Source organism: Sturnira hondurensis, unplaced genomic scaffold, assembly GCF_014824575.4.
Source record: "Sturnira hondurensis isolate 20B ecotype Veracruz unplaced genomic scaffold, ASM1482457v3 Scaffold0006413, whole genome shotgun sequence".
Lineage (NCBI taxonomy): Eukaryota > Metazoa > Chordata > Mammalia > Chiroptera > Phyllostomidae > Sturnira > Sturnira hondurensis.
The window spans coordinates 11,056,238-11,076,057 of record NW_028079044.1 but is presented as its reverse complement, the minus strand read 5'-3'; the positions used below and the strand labels follow the sequence as shown (position 1 = coordinate 11,076,057).

The 19,820-nt window shown below is 36.1% G+C and overlaps 1 protein-coding gene across 2 annotated transcripts in view; it reads left to right on the top strand.

Moving 5' to 3' along the window:
* Nucleotides 1-19,820, top strand: part of XPO1 (exportin 1) — a 45,367-nt gene that overhangs the window by 17,004 nt on the left and 8,543 nt on the right. For both annotated transcript variants that reach the window (XM_037048005.1, XM_037048004.1), the window contains exons 5-12: nucleotides 13,082-13,143; nucleotides 13,370-13,414; nucleotides 14,501-14,682; nucleotides 15,953-16,001; nucleotides 16,080-16,199; nucleotides 17,609-17,737; nucleotides 18,330-18,488; nucleotides 19,246-19,443. In XM_037048005.1, coding sequence (XP_036903900.1) covers nucleotides 13,082-13,143; nucleotides 13,370-13,414; nucleotides 14,501-14,682; nucleotides 15,953-16,001; nucleotides 16,080-16,199; nucleotides 17,609-17,737; nucleotides 18,330-18,488; nucleotides 19,246-19,443 — 944 coding nt within the window. The remainder of the gene's footprint in view (nucleotides 1-13,081; nucleotides 13,144-13,369; nucleotides 13,415-14,500; nucleotides 14,683-15,952; nucleotides 16,002-16,079; nucleotides 16,200-17,608; nucleotides 17,738-18,329; nucleotides 18,489-19,245; nucleotides 19,444-19,820) is intronic.

Here is a 19,820-nt window from a genome sequence, read left to right as displayed (position 1 = left end):
GTAGTTTCCAGATAGGGAGTGTTTGCTAGTCACTAAAGTAATTAACAGTATACCAGGATTATCCATGATGTTGAATCTCTATCTTGAGTGTACCTCAAATTTATTGTTAAGGTGACCCCTGCCTTTTTAAAGAGTAATTTTTGTTCCCTGAGTGGTATAGCTTAGTGGGTTGGATGTCTTTCCTCAAACTGAAAGATCACTAGTTCAATTCCCAGTCAGGGCACATACCTGGGTGGCTGGCTCCCAGTTGGGGGCATGCAAGAGCAATTTTAATGTTTCTCTGTTTCTTCCCCCCTGCCCTTCTCCCAGAAACAAGGGAGGAAGGGAGGGAGGAAATCTTTAAAATAATAATATTTGTACTTGTTTAGGAAATTTAAATCATAAAGAAGTGGGCATGGGAAGACACTGAAAGACTCCTTTATTCCTCCCCAAAATAATAGTCTTACTTGCTTAAAGGTATCTCTATTTAGACTTTATGCCAAAGGCTGTTTTAATCTTTTAAGATATATGGCTTATAGATCATTTTATGAGAGATGAATTTGGTAACATTGAAAAGAGGAGTGATAAAATCATGATTGGCTATTTTGGAAGTTTGGTCACTTAAAGGTAGCTGGACAAAATTTCTGAGTTCTTCAGTTCTGTGTTGTAATTTAGAAAGTTGACAGACCAAATCTGATAACACTTGAGGTTTTGTATAGCACTTTCTTTTTTTTTAGATTCTATTTATCTTGAGAGAGAAAGGAAAGGGGAGAGAGAGAGAAATTATCAATGTATGGTTGCCTCTTGTGCGTCCCCTGCTGGAAACTGGCCTGTAACCCTGGCATGTGCCCTGACTGGGAATCGAACTGCAATCCTTTGGTTTGCAGGCCTGCGTTCAATCCACTAGCCAGGGCTATATAGTACTTCTATGGAGCGAGGCACATGTTAATTTATATGAACTATGTAATTTACTTTACCTCTTTGAATCTTGACTGTTTCATAGGGTTATTGAGATACAAAGAGGTGTAGTGTTCATAAAGTCCTCTGTGCTTCTATTTACTCAGTATGAATAATAGCATGTATGTTGAAGTCTTTCCACAAAAATATCTCCATTTCTATTCATATCACCAGACAACCATATACTAGTCTCAGGTTATTTTTCAAAATTTTCTGCAATAGCTTCATAACTGGGATTCTTCATAACCACTTTTGTGTGTCATGATATAGTCACCACAAAGGATTTAGCATGATTTTTAAAAAATTTTATTTATTTATCTTTAGAAGGGAAGGAGAGAAGGAGAGAAATATCAATGTATGGCTGCTTCTCATGCATCCCCTGCTGGGAACTGGCCTGCAACCCAGGCATGTGCCCTGACTGGGAATCGAACCGCAATCGTGTGGTTTGCAGGCCCGCACTCAATCCACTGAGCTACACCAGCCAGGGCTTAGCATGATATTTTTAAAACAACTAATTAGGTCACTCCCATGCATAAGATTCTCCATTGTATTGAAGAATACATGTTCAGTATGTTGCTTTTAAGTGTTACTGACTTTTGAAAATTATTTGCATTTGCTCTTTTTTGCTTGTTTGAGATTCTATGTAATTTGACATGCATAATAAACTGTGTGTGTGTTAAAGTGTACAATTTGTAAATTTTGACTTGTGAATGTGCCCATGAAACCAGCAATATAGTCAAAATCTTCGTCTTGTGATTATCTCCCACCCAAACCTCTCACTCCCTTGATTAGCTGGGAGTAGAATGGCTGGATCATATGGTAGGTATGCGATTAACTGCTCATCCCATCTGTTTTCTAAAATGGTTGTATCATTTTACATTCCCACAAGCAGTATATGAATATGCTTTACATCCTCCCCAAAACTTGGTGTGATGTTTTTAATTCTAGCCATTGCAGTGCGTATAATATAATGGGTTTTCTTGGTTTTAATTTGAATTTCCCTCATGGCTAATAATGTTGAATATTCTTTCACATGATCTATGTTTGTGTATATATTCTAGGTTGCTACTGTTACTTTCTATTGAACACAGATGGTGTTTTTTTCCCTTTGTTGGTAATTTTTGAAAAGAAAATTTAAGTTTGGGGGTTCTTAAGCCCTACTGTCTAAGTCAAATGAGAAATTTTTTTCCTTTTTTTTTTTGGTGGGGCAATTAGGTTTTATTTTTTTAATATATTTTATTAGTTATGCCATTACAGCTGTCCCATTTCCCCCCTTCATTCTCCTCCACCCTGCAAGCTCCCTCCCCCCACATTCCCACACTACTCTTGCCCTCCCCTTATTTTCTCCCCACCATCTATGCTACTTACTCTCCGTACCTTCTCCCTGTTGCTAACCTTCCATGTGATCTCCATTTCTGTGGCTCCGCTCCTGATCTAGCTGTCCTCTTAGTTTGCTTTTGTTTTAGGTGTGGTTGTTAATAACTGAGTTTGCTGTCCTTTCACTGTTCATATTTTTTATGTTTGTTAGATAAGTCCATTTAACATTTCATATAGTAAGGGTTTGGTGATGATGAACTCCTTGAATTTGGCCTTATCTGAGAGGCACTTTATCTGCCCTTCCATTCTAAATGAAAGCTTTGCTGGATAGAGCAATCTCGGCTGTAGGTCTTTGAATTTCATGACTTGGAATACTTCTTTCCAGCCCCTTCTTGCCTCTAAGGTCTCTTTTGAGAAATCAGCTGACAGTCTGATGGGAACTCCTTTGTAGGTTACTGTCCCCTTGTCTCTTGCTGCTTCTAGGATTCTCTCCTTCATTTTAATCTTGGCTAATGTAATTCTGATGTGCCTTGGTGTGTTCCTCCTTGGGTCCAACTTCTTTGGGACTCTCTGAGCTTCCTGGACTTCCTGGAAGTCTGTTTCCTTTGCCAGATTGGGGAAGTTCTCCTTTATTATTTGTTCAAATAAGTTTTCCACATGTTGCTCTCCCTCTTCCCCTTCTGGTACTCGTGTAATTTGGATGTTGGAATGTTTCAAGGTGTCCTGGAGGTTCCTAAGCCTCTCCTAATTGTTTTGAATTCTTGTTTTTTCATTCTTTTTTATTTGGGTGTTTTTTTCTTCCTTCTGGTCCACTCCATTGATTTGAGTCCCAGTTTTCTTCCCATCACTATTGGTTCCCTGTGCATTTTCCTTCATTTCAGTTAGTCTTTGTTTTTTCATCTAAGTTGCGACCAAAATCAACCAGTTCTGTGAGCATCCTGATCACCAGTGTTTTGAACTATGCATCTGGTAGGTTGGCTATCCCTTGGTTGTTTAAAAGTATTGGCTCTGGGGGTTTGATTTGTTGTTCTGATTGAGCCATTTTTGGTAAAGTTACACCTGTTGTGTATGAGGGGTGGAGCCTTAGGTGTTCACTAGGGCTGGGCAACCCAGGTTCTGGGTTGTGATGCTGTATGTGGGGGCAGGGTCAGAGGGAACAACGGCGCTTGTTCTGCCCTGTCTTGGGTTTTGGGCCCTTATAGGGCTTGTTCCTGGGTGGGTGGGCTTGTGTACCTCTAGGACCCTGTGTGTCTCTCCAACAAACTCTCCTGTGAGGCTGGGGGTCTCCCAGCACTGCAACCCTCTGCGGCTTCCCACAAACTGGCACCTTTTCAGTTGGTGCTTTTAGGCTATATTTCTCGTCACTGGCGCCCTGGATTGCGCATGTCTCGCTGCCCTTTTTTTGCCTGGTTTATCTTTATTTTACACACACCCACTCCCTTTTCTTTATTCATAAACACTGAGCTATTTTCACTTTTTGGCTATTATAAATGATGCGATAAACTTAATTAAAGTTTAATTTCTGCACTATCTTTTAGAATTCTTGTTCAGTGTCTGAGGCTATAACCCTTTTAAGAAAGATGACTTTTTACAGATTTGTTCCTCTTAAAATTATTAGAATTGGTAGGCATTAAGTCTGATTCATTCCAGCTCCTTCTTGCCTGCATTATAACCTACCTGTCGGAGCCCTTAAGAACCCATGTGGGCAAATGTGTGTCCACCTTGTGCTCCCCACTGGGTTTGCTGGTTTTTTTCCTGTGCCCAAGTCGTTAACCAGCACCTTTTCCTGCTGGGACCCCTCTGCCAGCCGCCGGCTCCACCCCTCTTACAGGTCTGGAGAATGGTTCATTGTTGTCAGACTTCAGTACAGTTCAATTTTCTGTCCTGGTTGTGTTTTTGTTTCTAAATCTTTGTTGTCCTTAAATTTGGTTGTGGGAGGAGGTTCAGTGTTTCCACCTATGCATCCATCTTGACCCCAAATGAAAAATTTCTTAGTTTTTTTCCTGCAGACTATAATGTTTGAAGCACTATCAGTCTAGCCTCGGATTTGATAGGCATACCTATTTATATCTTTCTGACAGTTTTATGCCATGGTGGGATAATATAAAGTATCTACTTCATATCTTAAATAACAAGGCAGTATTTTAAAATACTCTATTACATTTGAATATCATACATAATTGACATAAAGTAATTTTCTACCGCTTCTCATTAAGGTAACAGTTTTGTTCTTCCACAATTTTCTAATTATGTGGAACTTCCATAAGAGGTGTTTATTTCAAACCTAACAAAGTCTAGTATTTACTTATCTTGTTATCAACGTAGCAATAGGAAACACAGAAAGACTATTAAAGCAGAGTGGATTTTAATAAATGTGTTTTTTAATTTTTTAAAAGATTTTATTTACTTATTTTTTTAGAGAGAGGGAAAGAGGGAGAAGGAGGAAAACAGCATCGATGTGTGGTTGCTTCTCATGTGCCCCTACTAGGGACATGGCTGCAACCCAGGCATGTGCCCTGACCGGGGATCTGAACCCACAGCCTTTTGATTAGCAGGCTTATCATTCAACCACTGAGCCACGCCAGCCAGGGCTCATTTTTTGTTCTGGGAAAAATTATTGGATCTTTAAGATAAAATTGTTTCATTTTGCTAAAATATGCATGACAGTATTTGCCATTTTAAGTGTATAATTCAGTGTTGCTAACTACATTCACATTACTGCACAATCCACCATCACTGTACATCTTCAGAATTTCTTCACCCTCCCCAGTTTCCCAGTTATTATTAACCACTATTACACTTTCTTTTTTTTAATTAAGATTTTATTTATTTATCTCTAGACGGGAAGGGAAGGAGAGAGGGAGAGAAATATCAATGTATGGTTGCCTCTGCCGGGGGCACACAATGTATTGTGTGTCACTGCTGGGAACTGGCCTGCAACCCAAGCATGTGCCCTGCCTGAGAATCGAACTGCAATCCTCTGGTTCACAGGCCAGTGCTCTATCACTGAGCTACACCAGCCAGGCCTATACCTTCTGTCTTAGGAATTTGCCTATTTTAGTCATCACACATGAGGGTGATCATGTCATATTTGTTTTAGTGTCTTATTTCATTTAGCATGTTTATGAGGTTTTTCCATGCTTTAACATGTATCAATTTCATTCCTTTTTAAGGCCAAATATTCCTCTGTGTGTGTGTGTGTGCACGTGCACACACACACACACTCCCTTTTCTTTATTCATAAACATTGAGCTATTTTCACCTTTTGGCTATTATAAATGATGCTATAAACTTAATTAAATTTTAATTCCTGCACTATCTTTTAGAATTCTTGTTCAGTGTCTGAGGCTATAACCCTTTTAAGAAAGATGACTTTTTACAGATTTGTTCCTCTTAAAATTATTAGAATTGGTAGGCAATAAGTCTGATTATAACCTACCTGTGGGAGCCCTTAAGAACCCATGCTTTTTCATTGTTTTTGGATATTTGCTTCTTATTTTGCTATTACAACTATTGCATTGAGTGACTAAACAACATTCTGTATTCCTTTAGACAGTAAGGGAAAGTGGACAGCTATTTAAGAGTAGTATACAGGATGGGTCAAAAGTAGATTCAAAGTTTGTATGGAAAGTAATGCAATAATTAATAAATAACAAGAATAAACTGTTTTGTGTGCTCATAACTATAAACCTACTCTTGCCCTACCCTATATTTTAGTGTCTGCCATGACATGTTAACCACTTTGAACTAAAGCTGACCTTAACCCTGTATTTTAGTGACTGTCTTTCTGATGATAGGTTTAAGTATAGCTTAAATGGACAGATGTTTGTAATCTATGATACAGGAAAAGAGCCTATCATTTTTATACATCTTTTATGGAGAGATTTGGGATTTTACACTTTCGTAGCTTGTAAAAAAAATTTTAAATGAAGTATTGCACAATGGTTGAAACCGGATTGAACCCAGTTTCCCTGTTGCATTTTAATAATAGTGTGTTAAGGTTTTCTATTTTCAGTGGTATGAATATTAGCTACTGTGAATAAGAGTAATCATAATATGCATCATTTTCACTTAACATTTTATAGTTTACCTATGAATATGGTTTTCTCTTAGTAGGTAGGATCCTGCTTTAGGATGAAAACTTCATGGCAATCTTATCACTTGGCTAGGTAAAGGTGACAATGTATAATCCTTATGACTTAAATTTTGAAAGTAAGGCTTTTGCTTCCATGGGAATTTCATAATCAATATGTTGTCAGGGTAAGTTCTCAATTTTAGAGGAGTTTAGTGAATCTTTTTTTAATGAAAATTAGGTGCATAAAGGCATTTTTACCCTGTCATTAAGTATATAATGTTTAATCTTTTGGTTTTTCTTTTTAGGATTAAAAAAATTATTTTTAGAGACAGGGAGGGAGGGAGAAACATCAATGTGTGGTTGCCTCTTGTGCACTCCCTACTGGGGACCTGGCATGCAACCCAGTCATGTACCCTGGCTGGGTATCGAGCTAGTGACCATTTGGTTTGTAGGCTGGCATTCCGTCCACTGAGCCACACCAGCTAGGGCATAAGTATACAATACTTAAAAGCTGTTCCTGAGGAACAAATGATTAATATTGCTGTATAAATTACTTGAAAGATATGTAGCTTCTAGATCAGGGTAGAATTTATTTAAAACTCACCCATTCAGCTAGTTGACATTGATACTGTCCACTTAGTATTTTATATTGACTACTTGACATTGCTCCTTGTATTTGGAATGAGAGTGTCAATGACATTTTTCTTGATACTGAGAAAATAGTTGGATTACATGAGGCAGGACCCAAAAAGACCCGGAGGGTGGGCCCCTTGTAGTACAGGTTTCCCCCCTAGGGTGAGTGTTTAGAAACCCTTCTGTATCAGTGTACCAGCTGGCATTGTGAGAGGCTGTGTTCAACTTAAGTGCCTTTTGTGGTTTTGTTTTTGTTTTTGTTTTGTCTTTTTTAGTGCTTTTGCCCATTTCGCAATGGGTAACTTCTAAGCACACCTGCCCACACGGTGCTGAGTGTTCAGAAGTTTTTGACCAAAGCCATGACCCCCGTGCCCCATCTGAAGGACTCTCTCCCCCACCCCCAGTTTTAAAAAAAAAGTTCTCGAAGGGAAACATTTTCTCTATGTGGAAGAGGTAAAACAAAAACAGCAAAAGCACTATAAAAGGCATCAAAACCAGTGAGTTCAAAAGTGTTTTGAGCAGTGTGAAGGGAGTCTTAATAGATATATCGCCTCAAAAGGAGAGTACGTTGAAGGTGACTGAAGTTTTGAGCATGTAAGAATAAATACAATTTTTTATAAATACATTTTTGGGTGTTTTGGGGGATTCCCCTTGTAAAAAAATGCATGCATCCACTCTTGGATTTAAAAAAATTCCAAGTTCCTAGGGAAAATCTTGGAAAGTTGTTGGAATAGAGAGGTTCTTAACATCTACTTTTCACTTTACACTTCACATGCACATAATTGGAAAAAGATCATTTCTGATTAATAATGTTTGTTACTGTAAATGAATTATTTATGGTCCTTATAGAAGGCAAGTGTAACTTATGCCTACACTGCCACTACATTGAACATGAAGTCTTTTCTTTTTTAAGATTTTATTTATTTATCTTTAGAGGGGAAGGGAAGGAGAGAAGGAGAGAAATATCAATGTATGGTTGCCTCTTGTGAGTCCCCCACTGGGAACTGGCCTGCAACCCAGGCATGTGTCCTGACTGGGAATTGAACCGCGATCGTGTGGTTCGCAGGCCCGCACTCAATCCACTGAGCTACACCAGCCAGGTGGATAGAGTAATTTTAGATGCAGGTCTTTGCCTTTCATGACTGTGAATAGTTCATTCCAGCTCCTTCTTGCCTGTAAGGTTTCTATTGGGAAATCAGCTGATAGTCTGATGGGAACTCCTTTGTAGGTGACTGTCTCCTTTTCTCTTGCTGTTTTTAAGATCCTGGCCTTCATTTTAATCTTGGGTAATGTAATTGTGATGTGCCTTGGGGTTTTCCTCCTTGGTTGGGTCCAACTTCTTTAGGACTCTCTGAGCTTCCTGGACTTCTGGAAGTCTATTTTCTTTGCTAGATTGGAGAAGTTCTCCATTATTTTTTTCAAATAAGCTTTCAGTTTCTTCTTCTTCTGGCACCCTTATGATTCAGGTGTTGGAAGGTTTAAAGTTGTCCCAGAGGTTCCTAAGTCTCTCCTCATTTTTATTGAATTCTTGTTTCTTCATTCTTGTCTTGTTGAATGTTTATTTCTTCCTTCTGCTCCAAGTCATTGATTTTAGTCCCGGGTTCCTTCCCTTCACCATTGGTTCCCTATACATTTTCCTTTATTTCACTTAACGTAGCCTTCACTTTTTTTTTCTTCTCTATTTTGTGACCATACTCAACCATTTCTTTGAGCATCCTGATTATCACTGGTTGGAACTCTGCATCTCATAGGTTGGCTATCTCTTCATCACTTAGTTCATTTTTTGGAGCTTTGATTTGTTCTTTCATTTGGGTTATATTTCTTTGTTTTGGCACAGCTGTTAGGTAGTAAGGGGCAGAGCCTTAGTTGTTCACTGGGGTGGGACAACCCACACAGTTTTGCCTTGTAATACTGTCTGTGGGGGAGGGGTCAGAGAGGGAACAGTGCTGCTTGCTCAGTTCTCTGCTAGCTTTCAGTCATGTCCATCCTTCACTACCCACAAGCAAATTGGGCCCTTCTGGTGCTGATTCCCAGGTGGGCAGGTTTGTGTACATTCTAGGACACTGTGGGTCTCTCCAGTGAACTCCTGTGAGGCTGAGAGGTTCCCCCTTTGCATCGACACGCACAGGATTATCCAGTCCGAAGTCGAAGTTTTGAGGCTCTATTTCTGGTGCTGCAACCCTGGGTTGTGGAGTTTGTCTTGCTCCCCAGTTGTTCCTTCTGGTTTATCTGCAGACAAATGTGGGGAATACTTGGTCCGCCAGCCTCTACCTAGCTTTCCTGGCCCTGTCCATCCAGGCTGCCCATCTCTGCCCCTCCTACTGGTCTGAATCAATGTTCCTTCTTTAACTCCTTGGTTATTGGACTTTCATACAATTCAATTTTCTGGCAGTTACGGTTTTTGTTTTTAAATTTGTTGTTCTTTTGGTAGTTTAAGGAGGCAATGTGTAAGTCAAATATGAAGTCTTTAAAGGGGAGTACCTTGTTTTGTGAACTGGTTTTAGCCCTGGCCAGGTAGTTCAATTGTTTAGAGCGTCATTCAGATACCTCAGGCGCTTACGGGTCAATCCCTCATCAGGGCACATATAAGAAGCAACCAGTGAATGCAAAAATAAGTGGGACAACATGGTGATATTTCTTTTTCTGAAGTCAATAAATTAAAAAGTAATGCATTTAATTGTTTTACAAAGTGTCGTGTATGCAACTGACAGACAGTGATTTGTTTGGCACAAAGAAAAAGACTGTTGGTGTATCTGTCAAATATTAGACGATTTTCTATTACAGCTCAGAATCAGCTTTTTCTGCTGCTTATAAGCATTTGCCGTTTTTACCTTGATATGCATGACACACTGCAATTTTTTTTAAGTTGTAGTTCACAACTGTAAAGCTGTTCTTAATTGAGCTTTTTTTTTTTTTAATTGGGGTTAATGATAGGAAGGAATTTGTCCAAGGAGGTAATGGTGCTTGATCAAATAAGCACTGGTACCCAGCAATAGGAGATTCTGGGCAGCTACTAAAAAGGCAGTAGTAGTAGATCAAAAAGCTGTTTGTAGATGGTTACATGCTTTTGAAGGGATAGAAGTACTGATCGTGGTAGAATGACATTAAACTGAGACTTCCTTGTCTGCCAGAACCTTCCACTTTCACTCTTTGCTCCATTTATGATGAATTTCAGAAGCCTCTGAAAGGAGGGTAAAATATTCAGTGATTTAATCGGTAACAGAAAAGTGAAAGGGTGTTTGATCATGTTTTATATTGTCTGAGGCTGAGGAAAGCCTCAAAATCTTTTATATTCCAAATAGAGGTAGTAGTTTTGTAGTCTTATTTCTTGTGACAAATTAGAAGAAAACTACTTACTCTCATTACATGACAGTCATTTAATCAGAGAACAGACTGTCTTTTTGTTTCCGTTTTTAAACTTGTGTAACCTGGATTAAAAGGTTTCAGAGGAATGCTTGCTCTTTTGTTTTTATTTTTTTTTAAAGAATTACTATTTTCTTTATTTTGGTGGGGCCCTTAATTATAGTAATTTATGTATAAAGAAGAGAAAGGTTAACAATACCAGAATTAAGTTTTGATTAGATCTTACAGATATTGAGGACACATAAGATTATTGTGTGGGTTGCCCTAAATGGTATAATTTAGTACTCAATTAAAAGTAAATTTGATTCCCCTAACTCTTTCATTTTTTAAAATCACCTTACAAAAACTAGACCTAATTTTGTAGTCACAAAGCATCTTAATAGTTTGAAATAATTTTAGACTATAGAAAGAATGCCCAAGAATGTACAAAATGCACTTTTACACCTCTAATTTGTCCTGATCCTAACAACTTACCTAACCACGATAAAACCAGAAATTAACGTAGGTTCAGAAATACATTAACTGTGGACCTTAATTTGAATTTCACCAGTTTCGTCTCTAATGGCCTTTCTCAGTTCTACAATTCATTTAATTGTGTGTTTAGTCTCTTAATCTGTAGCAGCTCTTATTTCCTGATTGTATGACTTTGACACTTGAATTCTGGTTAGTTCTTTTGTGTAGTATATAGTAGTTTAGTTTCACATTTTTAAATCAAAAATACCACTCATGTGATGTATCTTCAGTCCCTGAAACCAGGGGGTAATGACATTAATGCGTTTGATTATTTGCTTATTATTAACCTTTATCATTTGGTTATGATGGCGCCTCCTGGTTTTCTGTTTACAATGTTACTGTTTTTCACTTTAAAAGTGATAGGTATATTGGGGAGAAAATTCAAGACTGGGCAGATGATTCCATTGTTCCTGACAGCATGCCCATTTGTTTTTACCATTCATTGGTGGGTTTTGTCTGCAACAGTTCATGTTGCCTTTTTGCCTAATATAGGAGAGAGTAAAAAATATGAATAAATTTTCATTACATTGTGCGTTTACGTAATGATCAGGTAAGGGGTTTTTTGGTTTTTTTTTTTAACAGGAAGGCTATATTCGTAATTTTTTTTATCCTCATCTAAGGATATGTTTATTGATTGTTTTCTTTTTTTTAGGGAGAGAGAAAGAAACATCATTGTGAGAGAGAAACATGGATTGGTTGCCCTCCCATACAGGAATCAATCTCACAGGGGTCTTTTGGTTTATGGGGTGATGCTCCAACCATTTGAGCCCACCCAGCCAGGGCAGTGGGGAAGCAGTGTTTTTAAATGTTACACTATAATGTTGATACTACTTAACATTACATTTCCATTATTATAGTTGACTTTATTGTACTAATACGGTTTTCTCACAGCTTGGAAATTTTTCATGAGTTTGTTTTTTGGTGTATGGATTTTTTTAAAGTTTGTTTTTATATGGGACATTAAAGGAATTGGCTAGTTTACATAACACAATTAATAGAAAGTTACTTTCAAGTACCACTAAAAGGGAGTAAATGTATAAAACAGTGAATTTAATACATAAGCTCATGAAGATTATGGTATTGAGAGTTTTTACAGTCAAATAGCATTTTGTTGTCTTCAAGTTGGCTGTATTTCTTACTAATTCTCGCAGTTAAATTTGTCAGCAAATCTCTTCTTTAAAATTTGAGTCCAGTGTTCCAGTTTGTATACACAGTTTCATGAACTCTTATCTGTAATTCCAAAGTTCAGAAAGGTCTGAAAATTGGAAATCTTCATAAATTACCTGGCAGCAAAGTCCACATCAAACAAATGTGAAAGTAGTCTTTATTTTATGTAGCGGGAAATAAGAAATGTGTTCAATTAGGGATCCTGCTTCATACTGTGGGTATGATAATGCAGGTATACCCCATTACTTTAAAATTTAAGGGGACCTATAGTAGATTGTCTGTAAATTCATAATGATATAAATTAAAATCAAAGGTGTAATGTAGAGTCTTAACTGTTCAAACATTACAAACTTTCTCCTTAACACTTTTCTACACTGTAGTGGGAGGGGGTTAAAATTACATTTCCAGGATTAAAGTTACAATTAAATTGGAAAAGGACAAAAATAATCAGGGCTCTGTTTACAATTTTTCTTACATAAACTTCTTTGTAATACTTCCAAAGTTACACCTTCAGGGTTTTTGTAGTTTTAACCCTCAGAAGTTGCTGTATGTATTTGTTACAGTGTACAACACATTAGTTCTTTGTGTATTTTTATTTCAAAATAACATTTGGTGTGTTTAACTGATGTAGTGTTAAAGATTATCTTTATTAAGATTTTATATTTATTTTTTAGAGGTGGGGAGGGAGGAAGAAAGGGAGAGAAACATCAATGTGTGGTTACCTCTTACATGCCCCCCTTACTGGGGACCTGGTCCACAACCGAGGCGTGTATCCTAGCCTGGGAATCAGACTAGTGACCCTTTTGTTTGCAGGCTGGCATTCAGTTCTCTGAGCCACATCAACCAAGGCAAAAATATCATAAAAGATAATTTGTAACTATTAAATCTATATTTTGTAAAGGTTAATAACAAAATGTGAAAATTTCAAGTAGTACACTAAATTTTTCCCAAATGCCAATATTGGTGATGGGTTTAGGCATAATAGCTGACTGTACTCTGACCTCTTACTCCCCCACTGTTTTTTCCTGAAGATTTATTAGCATGCCATAAAAATCTGTTGTTGTTTTTTTTTAATAGGAATAAAAAAATACGTTGTTGGCCTCATTATCAAGACATCATCTGATCCAACTTGTGTAGAGGTAAGAGCTTTTTTGGAGATTATGCTGGAATTATAAAATCATTTAAATATTGAATCTTGACCTAAAACCTCCTACCTCTATCACAGACCTACAGATACATGTGCACAGTTGTTTCAATATATAGGCACTTTTTTCTCTCAAGGCTTTCCTATGTTTATGGGGTTTTTTTGTTTTTACTATGCCTGTGTTAGGCCCTCATTTAACTTAAAGTTTTTTTTTTTCTTAGAAGGAAAAGGTGTATATTGGGAAACTGAATATGATTCTTGTTCAGGTAAGCTTTATTCACTCTTTTCCTCAGAAGAGTTAAAAGCTTCATTAGGCTGATTACTTGAGCAAAATGTTTAAACCTACTTCACTGAATAACATACTGCAGTAGTGATAGTACATAGTCTTTATAATAACTATAATAGTTAACCTGTCTAGTGTTTGAAATTGTTTATTTGCTCTGGTAGAAAACATCAGATATTGTAAACCCATCATTTTTATGGTTCTAATATGGATTAGAAAAAACTCTCTCATTTGCTTGGTGTACTATGCATGTTTTCTGTCTGTATCATCTATATCAGTCTTAATTTACAAATCATTCCTTTGAAATAGCATTTCTTTAATCTCTACTTGGCTTTTCAAACTGTTTATATAATCTAATGTTAGGAATTTTAATATTTACCTAGTTTTTAAAAATGTCAAGATTTTTTCCTGAGATAACTTGTTGTAAAAGTTTGATTTCTTAAAACATTTGGGTTTTCACTAAAATAAAGTGAATTTCTAACTAAGGATTCATCATTGGTAGCCTCTCTCTGAAGAAGGAGAGAGAAGAATACAAAGAACATACCTACCTACCTCTTACAGTTGTTATTACAGAGTATCTGGTTGGGAAATCCCTAGTGTACAGTATATGCAGTACATACTTAAAAAATTGAAAACAGTTCATTAGGCTTTTGGTCAAAGATGATTTGATTTCCTCCCCAGTTGTTAATGCCTCCTTTCAAATTTATATGTCCAAATGATGTTGTATTATCAAGGGCTAGATGCCAGCCAAAAACTTTTTCCCCTTCCCGTCACCTTTTTATTGCTTAGTCTCCAAGGATTATGTGCACATATTTATCTGACATATACTAATACCAATATACACTAGAGCCAGATTAGATCAGCTGGGATAATTGAGAGGATCATGGGACAGTTAAGAACAGGACTTTATCTGTGTTATATTTTCCATCCATTGTATTCTGTTGAGAGTGGTATGTTTCTTGTTTTAATAAGGGATCAGAAAATGCAAAGTAGTCAAATATTTGCTCCTTTTGGTATGAAGTATTGTCATTGACAAGTGAAATGAAATTAAAATTTTTTCTCATTTTAGATACTGAAACAAGAGTGGCCAAAACACTGGCCAACTTTTATCAGTGATATTGTTGGAGCAAGTAGGACCAGTGAAAGTCTCTGCCAGAATAATATGGTGATTCTTAAACTCTTGAGTGAAGAAGTATTTGATTTTTCTAGTGGACAGATAACACAAGTGAAAGCTAAGCATTTAAAAGACAGGCAAGTATTTTATTTTAGAAGTTTAAGTAATTTCTCACTATTTAAATGAATTTGGAGGTAGATTGTAAATGGTAGAAGGAACTGTGGCTGTAAATAATGTTTAATAACTCTTAATTGTTTTTCATCACAAATTTAAGTAGATCTACAGGGGACCCTAACATTCTAAATCTGGAGGCTTTTTAAAAGTACAGGTAGTGTTAAAGATGTTATACTTTTGTCACAGCAAAAAAAACATACATCACATGGGAAAGGATTATATAGATTGAGAGTTTCCAGAAAGCACTTTGGCATCTGTTTTATATGATGACTAAAATGGTGTCCTTAAAAGTCACATAATAGGTCCTGGGTAAGTTACTAAGCAACTTTGTGTTTTTTAGATGTCCAAGGATACATCAAAAGAAGGCAGTTTGCTTCTAAAAGCAAACTGTTGGATAGTAATTGTCTGTTGGATAGGTAATTGAAATTTCCTCAAAACAAAATAAAATAATAGCTCTGGCTGATGTGGCTCAGTGGATTGAGCATGCGAAGCAGAGTCACTGGTCTGATTCCCAGTCAGTGCACGTGCCTGGGTTGGGGGCCAGGTCCTCTGTAGGGGGTGTTGCCCAACTTAGTTATGGCTTCCAAAGAAAATGACTTGTGTCCAAATGTCAACTGAATTCTTATTAGTCCTGCATCTCGTCAGTTCCATACTGTTAACACTAGGATCATGCCAAGACGTTTTTTTCTTTCTTTCTTAGTAATAAAAATTTATTGAAGTCACTTGGACACAGCATATTACCTTTATACTTTAATGTAGTCAAACTAGCTTCAGAATTTACAGTTTTTCCTCTGGTTTTTGTTGTATAAGCACATTTTAAGATTTGGGGTATACAGGATAGAGAAAAAGTAGGTTTACAGTTGTTCATGTGGCAATTAATACAATAATAAAAATATAAGAATGAACTTTTGCATACTCAGCTGTAAACCTGTTTTTACCAAACCCATGTATGTAATTCTACTACTACTTAATCTCAGAGTTTTGTTTTGGTTACATTGATTTAAAATATTAGATTGATTGATACTATTAAAAAGAGTAAGGATGACATAAAACCAAATCTCCAAGAATTGGTAGTATTTAATACAGCTTTTTAAAAAGTTTTTGTTATATGTGTTTAAATGGAAGTAACTCAAATTTTTAATGGCCAGATTGCTGAAATTTTTAATATGCTTTAGTGTATAAATAATTACATTATTTCTATTTGTCTTCTAAACTGATCACTTTTTTTTTTAGCATGTGCAATGAGTTCTCACAAATTTTTCAGCTGTGTCAGTTTGTGATGGTAAGTGCTTCTAATTTCACTTTATTTAAAATAATAATTGCAAGAAGATAATTACTTATAGGTATGTTTTTGTTGCAGGAAAATTCCCAGAATGCTCCACTTGTACATGCAACATTGGAAACATTGCTCAGATTTCTTAACTGGATTCCACTTGGATATATTTTTGAGACAAAGTTAATCAGCACATTAATTTATAAGGTAGAGTGAATACATTTCATCTGTCACTGAATAATTGCACCTATTATCTTAGCTTATAAATGTCTTTTGTATAGAAAAACTATTTCTGCATTTATAGCGATAACCAACCTTGTTTCTGAGGTAAGGAACCTGCTCAGAGGAACTTTCTGTGGTTTCAGTGAGTAATTCTTTGAATTATCATTAAAATCTTATAAATGATTGTTCTACTTATATCATGTAATTTCACAAATTCCATGTGAAAACTGTGAAGGATTTGGTTTGGTTTTAGGTGATTATATAGGTCACAATGTGGTGAGTTAAGGAATGTTTCCACAACATGGAAGGTTGTTTGTTTGTTTTCCTGACAATTTAAAGCAACAACATGTAATCCCTATATGAAGTCTTATAATTGTTCTTCCAGAAATGAATACTTACTGTTCCTTGTATTATACTTTGAAATGTTTTCCTGGCAGATGTCTGTATAAGTTATGGCTTTAAAAGCAATCAATTATAATTTATATTTTGAGCTTTGTACTTCAGGGTTTGGGAGTGTAATAATTCTGATAACATGAGTTTATAATATTAGAGGCATTATTTTATTATTACATAATTTTTTGAAAGTGTCTTGCTATTGGAACAGGTACTGCAAGTAATATTCTTTATTTATAAGACATGCACTTTTCTGAATATTTATTTTGTATGGATTTGTGTATCAGGTCAATAGTTAGGTTCATTTCTGACACTTTGATGCTTCCCAAATTAACATCCACAAATGGTAGGCTGTTTTTATATCTTCTCAATAATAGAATATGAAAGAGCTAGTTTTCCTGCACCTTCATTAATCACAGGTGTGTTGCCCATCTCATAAAATCCTGAGCAATTACAAATCTTGGGTTATTTTTAGACTACACAGAAAACATGGTGTCCTTAAAAGTCACATAATAGGTCCTGGGTAAGTTACTAAGCAACTTTGTGTTTTTTAGATGTCCAAGGATACATCAAAAGAAGGCAGTTTGCTTCTAAAAGCAAACTGTTGGATAGTAATTGTCTGTTGGATAGGTAATTGAAATTTCCTCAAAACAAAATAAAATAATAGCTCTGGCTGATGTGGCTCAGTGGATTGAGCATGCGAAGCAGAGTCACTGGTCTGATTCCCAGTCAGTGCACGTGCCTGGGTTGGGGGCCAGGTCCTCTGTAGGGGGTGTATGAGAGACAACCACCAATTGATGTTTCCCTCTTTCTCCCTCCCTTGCCCTTTCTCTAAAATTTAAAAAAAAAGTAACAAAATAAATGATTTGTTTATCTGCCTTTTTTTCTGTTTCATGTAAAATCCTTTTTTTTTTTACTGTTAAAGTGAGGTGTTTCACAGTAATTTAATTCCATTCATTCTTTCTTTCTTTCTTTCTTTCTTTTTTTTTAAATCCAAATAGTTCCTGAATGTTCCAATGTTTCGAAATGTCTCTCTGAAGTGCCTCACTGAGATTGCTGGTGTGAGTGTAAGCCAATATGAGGAACAATTTGTAACGCTATTCACACTGACAATGATGCAGCTAAAACAGGTAAAACAGCACTCTTAAACACGGACTAAATTTTAGTGCCTTAGGAAAAGTTGGGTTGGAGCTGAACCATTTTGGCACTGCTTATAATAGACAATCTAGAATGTGATTGCATATTTATTAGATAAGATTAAGAGTAAATGACATTATAATGAACATTTTTAAAAGTCATTGAAAGATTGCGAATCTGGTTTAATACTGGCTCTACTTTCTGATCTTAGGTTTTGAAAGGGAGGACTGTCCAGTCCTAGTTTGGTTAGATATTATGAAGTTATCTAGAAGGTTAATTGTAATATTACATTACTATATACATTACCTGAATGAATTTTTATGTTTTTAGTATCGTTAAAGGAAAGTGAAATTTGATACAGGGGAAAATTCAGAGACTTATCTGAAGAAGTCATACTACTTACAACGTTAAAGGGAAAAAAAAACAAAGCTACAACACAAAGATACAAAAACAAGACAGATGGAGTTCTTGTGAAGAATAAGCTATTTAACTGTTTTAGTATTAGTAAAAGGGTGATGGGATCTTGGCATTTAAAGTAGTGTTGGTTTTAAAATGCAGACTAACAGTCTTTATTTAAACTTGCAGATGCTTCCTTTAAATACCAATATTCGACTTGCATACTCAAATGGAAAAGATGATGAACAGAATTTTATTCAAAATCTCAGTTTGTTTCTCTGCACATTTCTTAAGGAACATGGTCAACTTATAGAGAAAAGACTAAATCTCAGGGAAACACTTATGGAGGTAAGCTTTGTTGGAGCCTTTGGCTTCTGGTATTATTATTTACATAATTTTTTTTTTTAAATCACTAAAGAGCATGTAGACATGTCATTTCTCAGATTGTCTAATGGCCTTACTTAAAAATTGAGGTGTAATCCACATAACATAAAACCATCCAGTTTAAAGTGTATAATTTAGTGACATTGAGTACATTCAATGTTTTCAACCATCTGCCCATTACAAAACATTTTTATCACCCACAAAAGAATTATGCATTGAAAGTTACCTCATTCTTGTCTCCCCCCATCCCCTAACAGCCAGTAATTTGCTCTATCTCTGGAATTAGGCTATTCTAAAACTTTCATGTAAGTGGAATCTTAATAAATGGTGCTTTGTTACTGGCTTTTTTCACTTAACATGTTTTCAAGGTTCATGCATGTTACTACATGTATTAGTACCTCACCCTTTTTATGGATAAATAATATTTTCTCATGGCTATATCACATTTTATGTACATATTCATCATTTTGGACATGATGAACATGCTACCATTTTGCTCTCGGTTACCAAGTAACTACCTCATAAGGTTTTTGATGTGTTTAGGGCATGTCAGTAGAAAGCAGAATTTGCTCCTAGATCAATAATAGTCTGTTACACAAATAATGAAACTTCAGAGCTGTGAAAAATAAAACGTGAAATTTTATTTCTAAATAACATAATGAGTGGAAAGTCGTTTCGTTAATGATGCTAAGGATTATTTTAATAGTTTTGGTCTTTGTAGGCCCTTCATTATATGTTGTTGGTATCAGAAGTGGAGGAAACGGAAATCTTTAAGATTTGTCTTGAGTACTGGAATCATTTGGCAGCTGAACTCTATAGAGAGAGCCCATTCTCTACATCTGCCTCTCCATTACTGTCTGGGAGTCAGCATTTTGATGTTCCTCCCCGGAGACAGCTGTATTTGCCCGTGTTATCCAAGGTAACAGGAAAGTGGGTGGTTGAGTGCTCTTCCTGTTGCTTACTGTGATTTTGGCTAATCTATTCAAATAAATGATGAGCTATAAAAAGAATCCAACTTCTCCATTCATGTTGAAAACCAGAACATTAAAGGGATTAGTATAAGAGCTAAGGCTCTAAAAAATTGTGGTCCCTTTACAGGCGGCATCAATAATCCGTAAGTTTGTTAGAAATGCAGATTTGGGCCATCCCCATCTACTGAATTTGTCTCGGAATGAGGCCATCGAAACTTAACAGTTGATTTTTATTTATGATAAATTTTGAGAATGACTGTTGTAGAATTCAGTTTTAAATATGTTCATTTATATTGTGGGGGTAATTTAGTATCTTAAGGTGCAT